Genomic DNA, 14939 nt, shown 5'->3' with positions numbered 1-14939 from the left:
CCCCAGGGGCACAGCGTGGCTCCTGACCCCTTTTATTTACACATCCAGATGCAGCCAGACCCAGGAGCATCGTCCGGTTACTGAGTCACAGCAGGGAACAGCTCACGGGTGGTGCCCAGAGACTACGCTTCCAGATATGGACATTCACAGAGGAGAACTCAAATCCAGGGAGCAAAGAGCACCCAGAAGGATTTCACACTGATTCCCATCTCAGGAACACGATGCTTGAGAAATGGTCAGTGCTAAACAGTTCAGGGTGCTGGAGAGGTTAATTGCCTTAAAATGCAAGTTTCATATCCCCTATTTTTTGCTGCCTTACGGGAGAGGAGGTGATCATTTCCACAAACCCTGTAGTCAGCAATCCAGAAATCAGATAGAGAATGTCACGAGACAACTTATTTGACCCCGTTTTGATCTATGCAGCAGCATCTTTATCACAACTAGAACAAGTCCAAGCCATAAAATGGAATCCCAGGAAGATAAAGTGTCCTGGAGAAATGTTCTTGCACTGGTCATTATCCTCCAGTGCATTTGCAGTGGCAGCACAGCAAACCAAAGAACTCCTACAGGTCTGCCCAACAGGAGAACAAACCTGTCACCAGGAGCATCTGAAACGGCTGCAAAAACCCTCATGGAGTGAAAACTGACAATCAGGCCTGCTTCTATTCCAAACTCCATGAAGGCTGTGATCCATCAGGCATTTCTAGCAACCTCCCAGCACACCAGGACATCTCTCACTGATTAAAAGAAGCCTGGTTTGGTCACATTACCTTTAAGATTTCATACCGTTATTCATATATTAATGCTAGACCCACAGCCTCGTTTGGGTTGGAAGGGACCTTAAAGCTCCTCCAGCTCCAACCCCTGTCACAGGCAGGGACCCCTTCCACTGGAGCAGCTTGCTCCAAGCCCCTGTGTCCAACCTGGCCTTGAGCACTGCCAGGGATGGGGCAGCCACAGCTTCTCTGGGCACCCTGTGCCAGCGCCTCAGCACCCTCACAGGGAAGAGCTTCTGCTTTGTCCTATCATGTAATATGCAACCCCTGCTGGTTGGGCAAGCACCTGCAGCTCAGGCAGCTCCCATTTTTGTCCATTAACTTCTTTGTTCCTTTAAGATTTGCTTTGGGCTCCAGATGTATGTGTCCACATCGGCACCCACACCCAGATCAGCCCCCTCTGCCTGTGGTAATCACAGCCTGGGGTAGCTGTGAGCTCAAGGTGGAGGCCCATGAACAGAAAAGGCAATTGGGAATTGCTGCTCTTTTACACCCAAGTATGACCATCAAGTGACTTGGTGCAAACACACGGTGCACGGAAGGCGATGCTCCTGCCTCCCCATTCCACTTCAAGTGGCTCCCTCAGACGGTCCAACAAAAGGCAGAACAAAATCAACCAGTGCAGACCACAGAGCGTGCTCAGAACTGCATTGCTGAGCCCTTACTGACAAAAATTCAGCTGGAAAGCTCAATTGAAAGCACTGAAGGTGGATTAATGAGGGAGTGAGCTAAGAGCAGAGGGAAAAAGCCTTGTAGTGAGTGGAGCCATGGATATGGCCCTAAGGAATTATGGCCCTCTTGTGCTGGGGGCCCCCTGCCTGCTCCTTTGCTTTCGCACCCCTGCTCAGCTGGGAACGTTTAGAGCCCACAGGTCTGCTGGTATCAATCTTGACTGGATGGAAGGATAAAAGACTCCAAGATTTCACATTCCTACCTGTCCTATGAAGGCTGGTGGCACCCTGGGGTGAGGGGTCTGTTACTGTGGGCATGGGGGGGGAATACAAAGATGGGACAAATCCTGTTCTCTTGCTCATGGCAGAATTACATCGTCTTGGAGAAAGAGTTAACTCAGATACTTTCTTTTTAGCCTGAAGTAAATCCTTCCCTAATTAGCCTTTTAAGGCATGGGCTGCTTCCATAACCCAGATAGCACCAGGACTGTTTCCTATACTGACTTGTGAGTTGATGCTGCTGCTACACTCCTGGTCTGGCTTCTCCCACATGGATGCTCACAGCTGGCATCACCATTACCACTGCAAGAACCACCATGGCTATGGATGGAGAAAACCAGCACCTCCTGCGAGCCTGCACTGAAGCAGTCACAGCTTGTGTGAGGTGTTTGCCACTTGTTTATAGGGGTATAATGAGGAGGGGGGGAATGAGTCAGTCTGTGTACACTGAACACAACTGATCTTAAAAACCTGGGGGTTTGAAAGAAAGAAAAGCATTCCCAGCTTAACTTTATGAGTAAGAAGACATCTGAGAGGTTCCCCACCTGCTATTAGGCTGGTTATGAATAGTGTGGTGGTGAGCACAGCTGTAAAGACTGATGAAGAGAGTCTATCTAAGCACACAAGGGATGGTTTTAGATTATCTAAAGCCTCCCCAGAGACATCCCGGCTGCAGATGGGAAGAAAGCAGAGACTGGGTTACACAGTGAACAGCCCGGGAGCAGCCAGCAGAGCCCCAGGGCCAGGGACTGCTTCCATGAGCACCACTGCAGTGGTTAAAACCCTTCTCACATATGCCTTTTCCAGACCAAGCTCTGTCACCTCAAAAGGAGCAGACAATGCCTATCGCCTCTGAGCAAACACCAGTGCTCAGATTAACTTAATGCTTAACATCTAAAATTAGCCTGCCTGTTTAAAACTAATTCCCCCAGGCTTGGACTCTGGCATGATACCACTTCTTGACAGTGAAGGGACTGCCCATACAGTGATGCAGACCTGCAGGTTTCATGATGGCCTCTCCATGACTCCAGAGCTGTCAGCAACGCGGTTACAGCAGGTTCCCCAAACCCTGGTGATGGGGACACCAGCTCTGCTCTGGGGCGACCCATCTCCTGCTGCAGGTGATTCTCTTCCTTTTTGTCGTTGCAATTATTAAACGCTGCCACAGGTCAGCCCAGCCCCAAAGGTGAAAGCTGGATCGCAACCCTCGGCTCAGCAGCACTATCAGAGCCCAGTTTAACAAGCTGGTCAGGTTTTGCCTCATTGTCATCAGTGAGGATTTTGTCCAGCAATGGAATCCCAGAATCCCAGCCTGGTTTGTGCTGAAGGGGCCTTAAAGCTCCTCCAGCTCCAACCCCTGCCACAGGCAGGGACCCCTTCCACTGGAGCAGCTTGCTCCAAGCCCCTGTGTCCAACCTGGCCTTGAGCACTGCCAGGGATGGGGCAGCCACAGCTTCTCTGGGCACCCTGTGCCAGCGCCTCAGCACCCTCACAGGGAAGAGCTTCTGCCTAAGAGCTCAGCTCAGTCTCCCCTCGGGCAGGTTCAAGCCATTCCCTCCTGTCCTCATTCTTCCCTACAGTCCCTGATGAAGAGCCTACCAGGAGAGCGAGGCCAGGGGGAAACTCCCATCCCAGCACCTCCCAACAGCCAGCCATGCAAACAATCCCAGCACCGGGGCTCTGGCAGCTTCCTTAAAACCTGTTGCTGCAGAGGCACCTTCCCAAGTTTCATTTCAACCATCCTCTTTCCAAAGCAAACACAGACACAGGTCTCCAGGGGTAAGCCAACAAACCACCACCACCACCAGCCTCTGCCCAGAGCACGTGCTGAGCAGGTCCCCATGTAACACAGAAAGGAAAAAGCTGCTTACTTTGAGTGTCTTTGCGATCGGGGAAGGAGAGGAGGGGGGAGAATCTGACTGAGCCTTCCTGCTGCGAGTATACTCCTTACTCCTGGTGTACAGGGACGACATGGCCTTGCGGGCTGGGTGCCTGAGAAGCAACACAAGTCTTGCTCTCTTGTCGTTCTACAGCACTGGGTCCTTCTTCCAAGGTCAGAACAAGCTAATTACACTATTCACAGCTCTGGTAATTAAACCCTGCTGTTCAGGGGGTGTAATTTTAGGCATTCATGTGCTGGAGGGAGAGCTGAGGCTCCACGATGTTTCTTGTCCAAGAAGAAGAGGAGAAGGTGTGAAGGACTCACTGCGCGGGGCGCTGCTCAGTGCCAGCTTCACCGGCCGGGACCCATCCCAAATCAGCCATAGGAGGACACTTCCTCTGCCACAGGACTGAGGGATCTTCCCCCCAGAGGAAACGCTCCTGGTTCAGGAGAGGAGCTGGAAAACTGCTGCGTTTACCCAGACACGACGCCTTTTGCCAGGAAGAAAAAAGAAGAAGAAGAAAACTAAGCCTGGTTTGAGGCGGGCTCTGCCGTCAGCGCGCCGAGCCGCACGCCAAGTGAAACACCACGGCATAAATCAGGAACAAGCGCTGGTTGGGAAAGGGGCAGTTCCAGATGAAGTTGTGTTTTGTTCCGTCCTCCTTCTCCTCCTCCTCCTCCTCCTCCTCCCGGGCGCCGTTACCCACGCGCAGGCTTCTCCCATCCCTCCCTGCCGCTGCCTTCTGACATTCCAGATCCTGACTCGCTCCGCCAGGAATGCTGGAGGGTGGCCAGCAGCAGCGATTCACTTTCAGCTTGGGATTGGGGCTGCCACTTGTAGGGAAAAAAGGAAAGGGAAAAGAAGGGGGGGGAAGAAGAGAACTGAAAGCGCTGTGGCCTGGAGGGCAGGGGGGAACTGACTGAACCCCAGCCCCTGCCTTGTGCCTGAGACAAAGGAGACGTTTTAAAGGCCATGGAGCAGTTTGTGCCACGCTCAGGCAGCACAACAGGATTGCTGGTGTTCGCTCAGGAGGCTGTTTGGAGCTGCAAGAAGGCGATGTGGACCTTGTGTCATTTACATACATTGAAAGGGGTGCTTGGGATTGAGGAGGAGAAGAAGGGGAATAGGAGGGGAGGAACGAGGGTGGGGAGAGTCTGTACTTCTCCCAGCAAACTTCCAGCTAGCTCTTGGCTGAGCTGTGCTGTGCAAGCTAAAGCCAGAGGTCACTGGGCTCTGGTGGGAGGCTCTGCCCTGCCAAGGCAAGTGATGTCCGTCCTGTCCCACCTAAACAAGCAGGCAGGATGCTCTTCGACAAACACCCTCCAGCACGCAGCAGTTTAACAGCCCTCACACACTAAAGACAGTCTTGCAACTGTAAGGCTGCAAATCTATAAAGGCACCAGCCCAGGTATCTGCACAGGAGCTGTTCCAGTAGAGCAGTACCAACAAACCAGTACCGAAGGATGGGCTCACTCATACCACCCAAACCAGCCACAGACCATGGCACTGGGTGCGTGGAGCAAACCCACCTGCTCCACAGGCTGCTTCATCATCCAACACTTCCCAGCAAGTGCAGGGGAGTATCTCCATAAAACCATGGTAAGAGCATTACTCCAATATTGCCCCTTTTTTGCATGCTCCTTGGCAACTGTGTTATGTCACTGACACACAGCTGGGGAAGGACAGCTACACTGCTTTCTCCTGCCACCCAGCAGTCACCATCCAGGGCAATGCAGCATCACAGTGTGACCACGGGGGCTGAGGGACTGTCCTTCTCTAAGAAAGTCTCTTTGAGGTCAGGTTTCTGCTGGATGCCTCCTCCTTCACTGACTGCAGGAGGTGGGGAAAAGAGAAGTTTGGAGAGGTCTCATTTTGCCTGGCAATATTGCTGCATTCCCTTTTCAAGGTATGGAAATGAAGTCCAGACACACCAGAAGGTAGTGACAGGCACCCTGCTGCTCAGGGAGACTGTGGCAGGACCTTGATCTTTCCAACCTCCAGCTGTTGCACTCATCACCCCCATCCTCCACTCTCCTGCAGGCTGGAGCCTGTACAGAGACAAGGTAATTCAGACATTTCAATGCACATCGATAGAACCTGCACCCACGCGTGAGTCTCAGCTTCAGGGGTGTCAAAGCAGCCTGAGGAAGTGAAACTGGGTTAAGCCATGTGGCCACCAGCAGACTGGAGTGGCCCAATTGCAGTTCGGAGGCTGACAAAGCCCAGCTTAGTCACCAAGGTGGAGTTAAGCAGCTCTAAATGGCAGGGTTGTGCTCCAGTCCCAAATGAACGGTTGCTGCATCGCTCCACAGCCACGTTTCTGCTGAGGAGGGGTGGGGAAAGCTCCAAACCCAACGTTTCAGTCCAGAACTCGCAGCACAAGGCGCAAAGCAAAGCAAAACCCGAGCTTTTGATTCCCTACTAATTCAAAGTTAATTAGTCACCCAGTGCAGATACCTCCCAGATTGACAGAACGCATCTGGGCAGACACTAACTCATTTCAAAGAGAAGGGGTGGCATGAAAATTAGCACCCATATTAGCCAGGAGAGAGACAGCAGAACGAGAGCAATCTGGGTTTCATCATTTCAACAAAGGTGCCTCATTTATAGGTTTCCTCCTGCAGTTTTGTACTGTTTGCTTTCAATGTTTCCCCTGTCCAAGCACAAAACCCAGCTCTTCCTTTGCAGCGCTCCCATTCTCACATCCCCATATTTGTAAGATTCAAGGTCATGGTTTAGATCTGCCTGTTTCTGCCTGTTAAGGATATTCCTCAGTGAGAACCAGCAGCCTGCTCTGTGCTGGAGCTTTGCTGCTGCTGACCTGGCTGAGGAATGTTTCTATAGCTCCCAGAGACAGGGATTAAAACTCACCTTCCATGAGCGTTTGCACAGGCCCTGGACACAACCCCTGGGACTGCCCAGAGAAAACTCCACTTTTCTGGGCAAAATCATAGAACCCCAGCCCAGTTGGTGTTGGAAGGGACCATAAAGCTCATCCAGCTCCAACCTGGCCTTGAGCACTGCCAGGGATGGGGCAGCCACAGCTTCTCTGGGCACCCTGTGCCAGCGCCTCAGCACCCTCACAGGGAAGAGCTTCTGCCTAAGAGCTCAGCTCAGTCTCCCCTCGGGCAGGTTCAAGCCATTCCCCTTGCCCTGTCCCTACATCCCTTGTCCCAAGCCCCTCTCCAGGTTTCCTGCAGCCCCTTTAGGCACTGGAGCTGCTCTAAGGTCTCCCCTTCAGGAGCCTTCTCTTCTCCAGGCTGCCCCAGCCCAGCTCTCTCAGCCTGGCTCCAGAGCAGAGCTGCTCCAGCCCTCGCAGCATCTCCGTGGCCTCCTCTGGCCTTGCTCCAACAGCTCCACGTTCCTCTGGTGTTGGAATACCATGCTTTAATACTGTGTGTTGCTCAAAAGAAGCAGCATAAGAAATCCTGAGAGCTGTTTTTCACTGTGCACTCACAATTCCAGTGTAGAGCAGTGCTCCCAGCAAAAATCAGGTGACTTCACCCAGTAACTACCACTAAGGATAAAGCAGCATTAGAACAAAGCATTTTTCAGTGCAAGTTGCTCAGCGTTTGCACCCTGCAGGTGTTTATGGACCAGCTCCCCCTTCCTGACCCAGCTCCCTTACAGGGGATGCAGCAGCACAAACACGCCGGGTTAGGAAGGAGGGATGCAGCAGAAACTTGCAGGGCTATTAACAGGCCATGTCAGGGTGAGGGAGCAAGCCAGCACTCAAACAAGAACCAGATGGAAACACAGCTATTTCAAGCTGAGGGACTTTCCAAAATATGACATAGAGAAATAGAAATCTCGAGGCCCTCGCAACAGCCCTGACCCATTTTGTTCTCTATCTAAATTCATCGGATCATCCATAGCTCCCACCCGCGCCGGCCACACCATGGCTGTAAACCCCTTCTGTTGCCTGGTCTGTGGAAGCAGCCGCTGACACAAAGCAATATTCTAGTGCCACTGGCCAAACTAATGCATAACTTCAACACATTGCTATCCAGCTATGCTCCAGACCTATTTCTGGCCTTCCTTCAACAGCAGCAGTGCACAAGGTTGTGTTCGCTCCCAATGAGGACATCCAGAAGCAATGAAAATAAGCCTACATATATGGACCCCCATGCCCCAGATTCCCCCCCAGCAGCACCCAGCATTAGCTACGTTCTGGGTACCTGCTATAATGAGGAACAAAAAAGTGCTGAAGTGGGAATTAAACCAAAGCTGGTGGGAAATTCCTGCCGGGAAGGAGGTTTGTAGCTTAAGGATTCTACGTCTTGACATCCGAAATAATGAAGCAGCTTCTGCCAAACAGTTATTTCTCATTGGGGAACTCCATGTCCAAGAGCAAAAAACTAACAATGACTTACCAAAGATGAGGCTTTTTCTGAAGAGAAGCATGTGGGAGGATATAAACCGAGAACAAAAAGTGACCTTTTAAAGACAAGGGGGACAAAACTTGCATTGCTGGAACACACAATTTTCCCTACAGTGCTAGTTTCTGAAGGATATTTCACTGTCAGGGAATTTGAGTTTGGTATTCCAAACAAATTTAGATTACTCTTCAGTTCCTTGTTAGCCATTTGGCAATACAGCCTCTGCTTTTCACTCCTTCTGAGCTTAACTGGGAGAGAAATCACTCGCTACTTAAACATGGGACTGCACCATTCTGCATGGCACATCCAGGCACCGGGGGCTACTGGTCTCAGGGGGGCTCTGCCACAAAGCAGCACCCACCAGCACCCTGATGAGAGATGGACTGGAAGGCAAGGACTGAGCAGGATGCATTCCAGTTGTGCCTGCTGAAGCCATCTTCCCTTGCGCAATTCCTCCCTTCTCCAAGGCGTACAGCCATGTCCCCAAGGGCTGCCCAGACATCTATTGCTGTACACAGGGATCTTTATCCAGCGCATCCAACATATGAAGGGCTTTTTTTCTGGTGTCCTCAACATGCTGTTGAGGCGCAAGTCCAGAGGAGGCCACGAGGATGATCAGGGGCTGGAGCACCTCCTCTATGAAGACAGGATGAGAAAGCTGGGGCTGTTCAGCCTGAAGAAGCTGCATGGAGACCTCAGAGCAGCTTCCAGTGTCTGAAGGGGGCCTATAGGGATGCTGGGGAGGGACTCTTCATGAGGGACTGTAGTGATAGGACAAGGGGCAAAAGACAAGCTTAAAGAGGGGAGATTTAGGCTAGATCTAAGGCAGAAGCTCTTCCCTGTGAGGGTGCTGAGGCGCTGGCACAGGGTGCCCAGAGAAGCTGTGGCTGCCCCATCCCTGGCAGTGCTCAAGGCCAGGTTGGACACAGGGGCTTGGAGCAAGCTGCTCCAGTGGAAGGGGTCCCTGCCTGTGGCAGGGGTTGGAGCTGGAGGAGCTTTAAGGTCCCTCCAACACAAACCAGGCTCCCCCTCTACTCTGCTCTTGTGAGACCTCACTTGGAGCATTGTGTGCAGTTCTGGTGTCCTCAACATAAAAAGGACATGGAACTGTTGGAACAAGTCCAGAGGAGGCCACGAGGATGCTCAGGGGCTGGAGCACCTCCGTATGGAGCCAGGCTGAGAAAGTCAGGGCTCTTCAGCCTGGAGAAGCTGCATGGAGACCTCAGAGCAGCTTCCAGTATCTGAAGGGGGCCTATAGGGATGCTGGGGAGGGACTCTTCATTAGGGACTGTAGTGGTAGGACAAGGGGTTCAAACTGAAACAGGGGAAGTTTAGATTGAATTTAAGGAGAAAGTTCTTTCCTGTGAGGGTGGTGAAGACCAGGCCAACATAAACCTCAAGACATTCAAGCACCAAAGTCCTATGAGGAGATTCTGAGCAAGGTGGTTGGTGGAGAAGGCTAAGGAGGATCTAACAGCAACCGAAGCACTCTGCCAAAACACTTTCTGGTGGTGCCCAATGGCATAAGAAAGGTGATGAGCACAAGCTGCAGCTTGGGGGGTCTCCAGAGGCCTCTCTCCATCAACACTTCTGGAATTCTCCATCCTTCTCCCACGTGCGGACAGGCAGCAGAAATCACCCTCCCCATGGATACAAGGAAGAAGTTCTTTACTGTTAGGGTGGTGAGGCACTGGAATGGGTTGCCCAGGGAGGTTGTGAATGCTCCATCCCTGGCAGTGTTCAAGGCCAGGTTGGACAGAGCCTTGGGTGCCATGGTTTAGTGTGAGGTGTCCCTGCCCATGGCAGGGGAGTTGGATCTTGATGATCTTAAGGTCCTTTCCAACCCAAACTATTCTATGATTCTATAGGATGTCTTCAATCACATCAGGAGAAATATCCTCCCTGTGGCCTGCTGGAGGACTGATAACAAAGTATGATCACCGGCTCCTGGGGGGGCAGAGAACCTGCTACAAGCAGAGATTTTCCCTTTCCATAATCTTGAGTGTGTCCTGATGAGATAGAGCTTGACAGTTTCAAACAGAAACTGATGTGATGCTCCATTACACCTGTGAGCACAAACACATGCTCTTAAGTTTAAAAAGTCAGAAATTATAAACACAATTAGACATAAAACAATAGCGAGGTTTAGTCTGTCTCTGGGGTACATTCCAGGGAGCAAGGCTGCTCCTCAGCAGTGGATCTAGAACAGCCACTCTGAACGTTACCTGTGCTGTATCATGGGGCATGCTGCATTCAACTGCACTGGAGCTGGGGAGGTGCATACACACAGCACTGATCCTGCTGCCACCCTGCCCACCACACTGCTCCCAGTTCCTTCCAGGAAGAAGGCAAAAGGATCCCGGGACACCTGTGGGACAGCTGCCACATCGGCAAAGGGACAGGGCCCTGGGGTGAAATGGGATAATTTGAAGTGACTGCAGAGGCCTCCCAGCAATGCCAGCAAGAGCCAAGGGCTCCGGTGGGTATCGGGTGCGCTGCTGAGCCCAGCTCCAGCGCCTCGGCAGAACCCACTCGTTGACAACTTGGAATGATCAGTCACCCCGGAGCACACCGAAGTGGGGAGAGTAATTGACTAAACCAGAAGTTAAAGTTACCTTAAATAGTTATGAGTCTGTGACCTTGTAAACCATTCCTGGAGGACTCGCTGGTTTGCTTCGTCTGCCTGGGACTCGCAGATCGGATTTGAGCTGGTTTTGTGTTACCCATCCCCATCATGGGCACTGCTTCACATTACAGCCTCTTAATTCAGCAGCTTGGTGAATTAGAGGAATTAACCTGAACACATTTAGCTGCCACCCTGCAGTCCACTGCTGCCTTCAAGCACAAACAATGCACTGTCCCAGAGCTGTAAATAGGAACTGAGCTCCACGCTGGAGATTGAAATGCTCTGTTAAGAGGGACAGCAGACAGCAAGTCTGCCACCCTCGCAAAACACTGAGCTTGAGAGAAACCAATGCAAGCAAATTGGGCTGGAGAAGTCATAAGGCAAATCCTCTGTGCAGATGTGAACATTTTCCATAGGGTGTGGAATGAATGCAGATTTCTGTAGTGTCGGCCCCCTTAACCTCCCAAGAAACCCAGGGCAGCCCAGACGATCAAACTGCTCTTCCCCATGTTTAAAGCTCCATGGCAGCTCCTGCAGCACTTTTCTGCTATGTTACATTGCTTGTTATACAGGCATTAAAGATCTCCTTTCCCCACAGCATACACAATGTGTGCCCACTAGAGCATTCTGTTTGTCACCAGGACTTACCAGAGCCCATCTCTCACAGCCTGCTGCTGCACCTAATTAAATGCTCCATGATTTAGCTGTAGTCATGCCAGTGACGCACAGTCCCATCTACGTGACCTTGGCCATGGGCCAGAAGGCTTCCCCCACTCCTCACGCCTGTCTGTGTTGGAACTAAGGATCCAAGGGTAAAACCAGGGGAAAATACCTGTCCCCTTAAAGCCCAGGAAGGACCCTGGGCTGCAGCGAGCAGGCACAGGAGGAACAGCACCATTTAGCACTGTCTGGATTAAAAGGTTTTATTCTCTTATCAGCTAGCAAAGACATTCACCTATTTTGCTCTCCTTTAGTAGTCAACTTTCCCTGTATCACGGCAAAACAGCGCGGGCCCTGAGGACATACCTTACCTTATTAGGCAACAGCAGTCCAGAAAGTGGAGGGCTCGGAGCCTTCTTGAGCTTAAAAAGACAGCCCAGGGGAAGATCGTCAGCCCACGGCCACAGGGAGTGAGGGCAACAACAGAAGTGTGGCCTTGAGGGAGTCACCGGGACCCCTGGGGTCCCAAACACCCAGGCTGGCAGTGGCAGGCAAGGCACAAAACGCTAAAGCCCTGTTTGATCTTTCTAGCTGTTGGTCAAATCCATCTTGTCAAAAAGGTGAGCACTGTGATCACAATGGGAAGTGACTGGGAGATAAAACACCACTAAAAGCAAAACAGGTGTGAGAAATAGAACATCCCCAAACCACAGAACCATTAGAATTGGATGGGATCTTAAAGCTCATCCAGTTCCAACCCCCTGAAATGGGCAGGGACAGCTTCCACTACAGCAGGTTGCTCCAAGCCCCATCCAACCTGGCCTTGAACACTGTCAGGGATGGGGCAGCACAGACCGCAGGGATGCTCCATGATTCTTGCCAAAGTGCTGGCCAGTCAGCAGGGCAGAAATCTCACTGATCTGGATGTAAAATGGGAAGACTGACCAAGTGACATGATGCTGGAGGCATGCAGTAAAGACAATGAACTGGAAAGTGGATAAAAACAAGAGGAGTGGAAGAATGGGAAAAGCAGCACCAGCAGAGTGTGAGGAGAGCCTAAACCAGGCTCTAATGTACATGTGGTGTGTAAGGAAACAGGGGACTTGCCACAGAGCACGTGAGCACTGGGAGCTGCTCTAAGGTCTTCCCTTAAGGAGCCTTCTCCAGGCTGATCAAGCCCAGCTCTCCCAGTCTGCCTCCAGAGCAAAGCTGCTCTAGCCCTTGCAGCATCTCCATGGCCTCCTCTGGCCTCACAGTATTGCAAACAGAAAACCAAAAATGCATTCTGAAGAGCATTACTGACAATTCTCAGCAAGGAACCGGTTAATTTTGACAAAACAAGGCTTCAATCACTCTACTGAAGTGAAAAGTACGTGGAAAGGCTCCTGCAAGTTCTACGTTTTCTGGCACAGATTAAATGTCACTCAAGCACAGTGACCCCTGAGCAACCTTCAATCTGCTTGTTTTCCCCAGGTCTTGCATATCATGCTGTAATACTCTGGACATGTAATCAGCTTTAGCATTGTCAGAGTAAGTCATCTTGTCAGCCTCAAATGTGGTTTTAGACTAAGACAGACAAAACCAAAAGAAACCAAAGCAGTTTGGAAGGACTCAGTAATTATTATAAAAGGGAAAAAAAGGGCCTTGACAGCTCTGAGGCAAGAACAGGGGAACAATGAACCATCTCTGATGTGCTGCTCACCAAGACCATTTCCTGCAAGAAACCAAACCCAACGAGGAGACAAGATACAAAAGACACTGTCCAAAACCTCTGCATTGGGGTGATTGGGGTTCAGGTGAGGAATCAGTAACCAATTTGCTACTCAGAACTACCTCTTGGTTCATACTCAGCTCCTGACCAGAGCCTGAACCTCTCATATAAATAAGAGTCAAGCCATAGAAGCCTTCTTGCCACCAACATGCAAGAGTGAAACACCAGTTATTCAGATGTATGTTTTCACTTACCCGAGTTTCCTTCACTTCCTCATTTCCATCAACTTCATCACCATCCTAGGATGAAAAGCAAACGTTGTAATTAGGCAGCCTTGGAAACAACCAGATTGTATGACAGGAAGATAACGTATTGCTTATGATTTGATGTCAAAGCTTCTGTCAAAAGAAAACCTGTCTAAATACTTCTGGCTGATAATCAGATCAGGTTTGGTACCTAACGGCCATTTAGAAGACCTTGGTACTAAGGACATAGCTCTCTTGAGTAACTGCAATGTGAATGCTCCTCCAGAGTCAGTAGGAGAAGGAAGAACACTCCTTAATGTACTTAGGGAACACACATGACACTCGGGAAGGTTGCGTGTCTGAAGTGTTGACGTAATATTGACTTTCCAAGAATATCCTCCCCTTCAGTTAGGTTCCAGGAGGGAAGCCTGCTCATCCCGGAGAGCCTGCACTTACACAGCCTCTCTGTAACCCACTGCCTCTCTGGAACAGCTCCAGGCTTTCATGGAGCAGTGGTAAACCACCACGGCATCACATCACCCATAGTGAACTCGGGGTACTTCAGAAGTTGTAGCTGCAGTTTTGTACAGACACAACAGGGAAATGAAGTGTAACTCTTGAGAAGCAATTTGCTTTCTGCTTTGAAGCTGGGAACGCTGCTGCAGTGACCCAGCAGACAACTGGGCAAGATGGAAAACACAATAATAAGAAAAAATAATTATATTTGGCATGCAAGAAAAAAAGATGTAAGAATCATTTGAAAATAATCAAAAGGGGTTTTGCAGCAAGTCTTTCAATAGAAATCCCCAGGCTTCCAGCAGAGCCATTCAACTTGTCTCAACTCCAGCTATCTGCTGGTGCCACAGGGGGTTTTTCATTGTATTGAGCAGGAAGCCTCTTCCCCTGAGGTGCATGAAGGGGGCTGTGTCCATAGATCTATTGCAGACTTCTCAGCCGTGATTTCATAGTACTTTCTCCTGAAAGAGGTGATCTGTTTTCCTCCCTGAGTCTCTCACCAGGGTTTGGAGGGCTGGATTCTTCCCTCAGACTGAAGAAACCCTTTTGAAACCAGGACTAAGAGAACTGACCACAGCACAGCTCTTCTGGTGATGGGCAGGGGATCCAGACACAGGTTTTATTCCTCATTGTCTTCCTTTTAGGAGGGCTAAGGAACAGCCAAATCTGGGCTCAGATTCCCACTTCCAGTGGGTTGTGACCTCCGAAGAACCTGGAGTTCTGACCTCTCTTCTCCCATGTGGGCTCCTTCACAATTCTGCAAGGGCCACACTGATTGACAGCCCAAGAACAGGCTTCTAGAACCTACTGCTTGGGTTTTGCATGGACCAGACAAGGATGCGATGCCTTTGGACATCATGCTTGACATGCCAGTCAAACAGACCTGGACAGGGGAAGACTAATGGGAAATCAACTGCCTTGGGAAAAAATATGCAGCTCGGAATTGGAAGGAAATGTACCCGGAATGTTACAGGATGAGTTTCTCTTCTGTAAGGAACTCAAACTTACGTCTTTTGTTGAGAAAATGATGCCGGTGCCTCTTCGCCTCTCTTTTGGCCGCCGCCTCTCCCGGATCGACTGTTTGTTCAGAGATCTGTCGTCCAAATCCTGATCTTCACACTCTGGCCAAGCAAAGAAAGACTGCTTTGGTTTCAGTGATTTACATCTGGGCTTTTGCTAAGGTACTGGGGTTC

At 50.7% G+C, this 14939-nt stretch overlaps 1 protein-coding gene across 7 annotated transcripts in view; it reads right to left on the bottom strand.

Moving 5' to 3' along the window:
• PPP1R12B (protein phosphatase 1 regulatory subunit 12B) overlaps positions 1–14939 on the bottom strand; it is a 99297-nt gene that overhangs the window by 17100 nt on the left and 67258 nt on the right. For 6 of the 7 annotated variants that reach the window (XM_061363125.1, XM_061363123.1, XM_061363124.1 and 3 more), the window contains 2 exons: positions 14755–14867; positions 13240–13284 (listed from right to left, as the gene is read on the bottom strand). In XM_061363125.1, coding sequence (XP_061219109.1) covers positions 13240–13284; positions 14755–14867 — 158 coding nt within the window. Of the gene's footprint in view, positions 1–3597; positions 4102–13239; positions 13285–14754; positions 14868–14939 lie in introns of those variants that run through there. The other variant, XM_061363129.1, reaches the window with a different exon arrangement.

This window comes from Neopsephotus bourkii, unplaced genomic scaffold (genome assembly GCF_033783945.1).
Source record: "Neopsephotus bourkii isolate Nb327-2 ecotype Australia unplaced genomic scaffold, CSIRO-AGI_Nbou_v1 NB_1139, whole genome shotgun sequence".
Classification (NCBI taxonomy): Eukaryota; Metazoa; Chordata; class Aves; order Psittaciformes; family Psittacidae; genus Neopsephotus; species Neopsephotus bourkii.
This window is presented reverse-complemented; position numbering and strand designations above follow the sequence as displayed.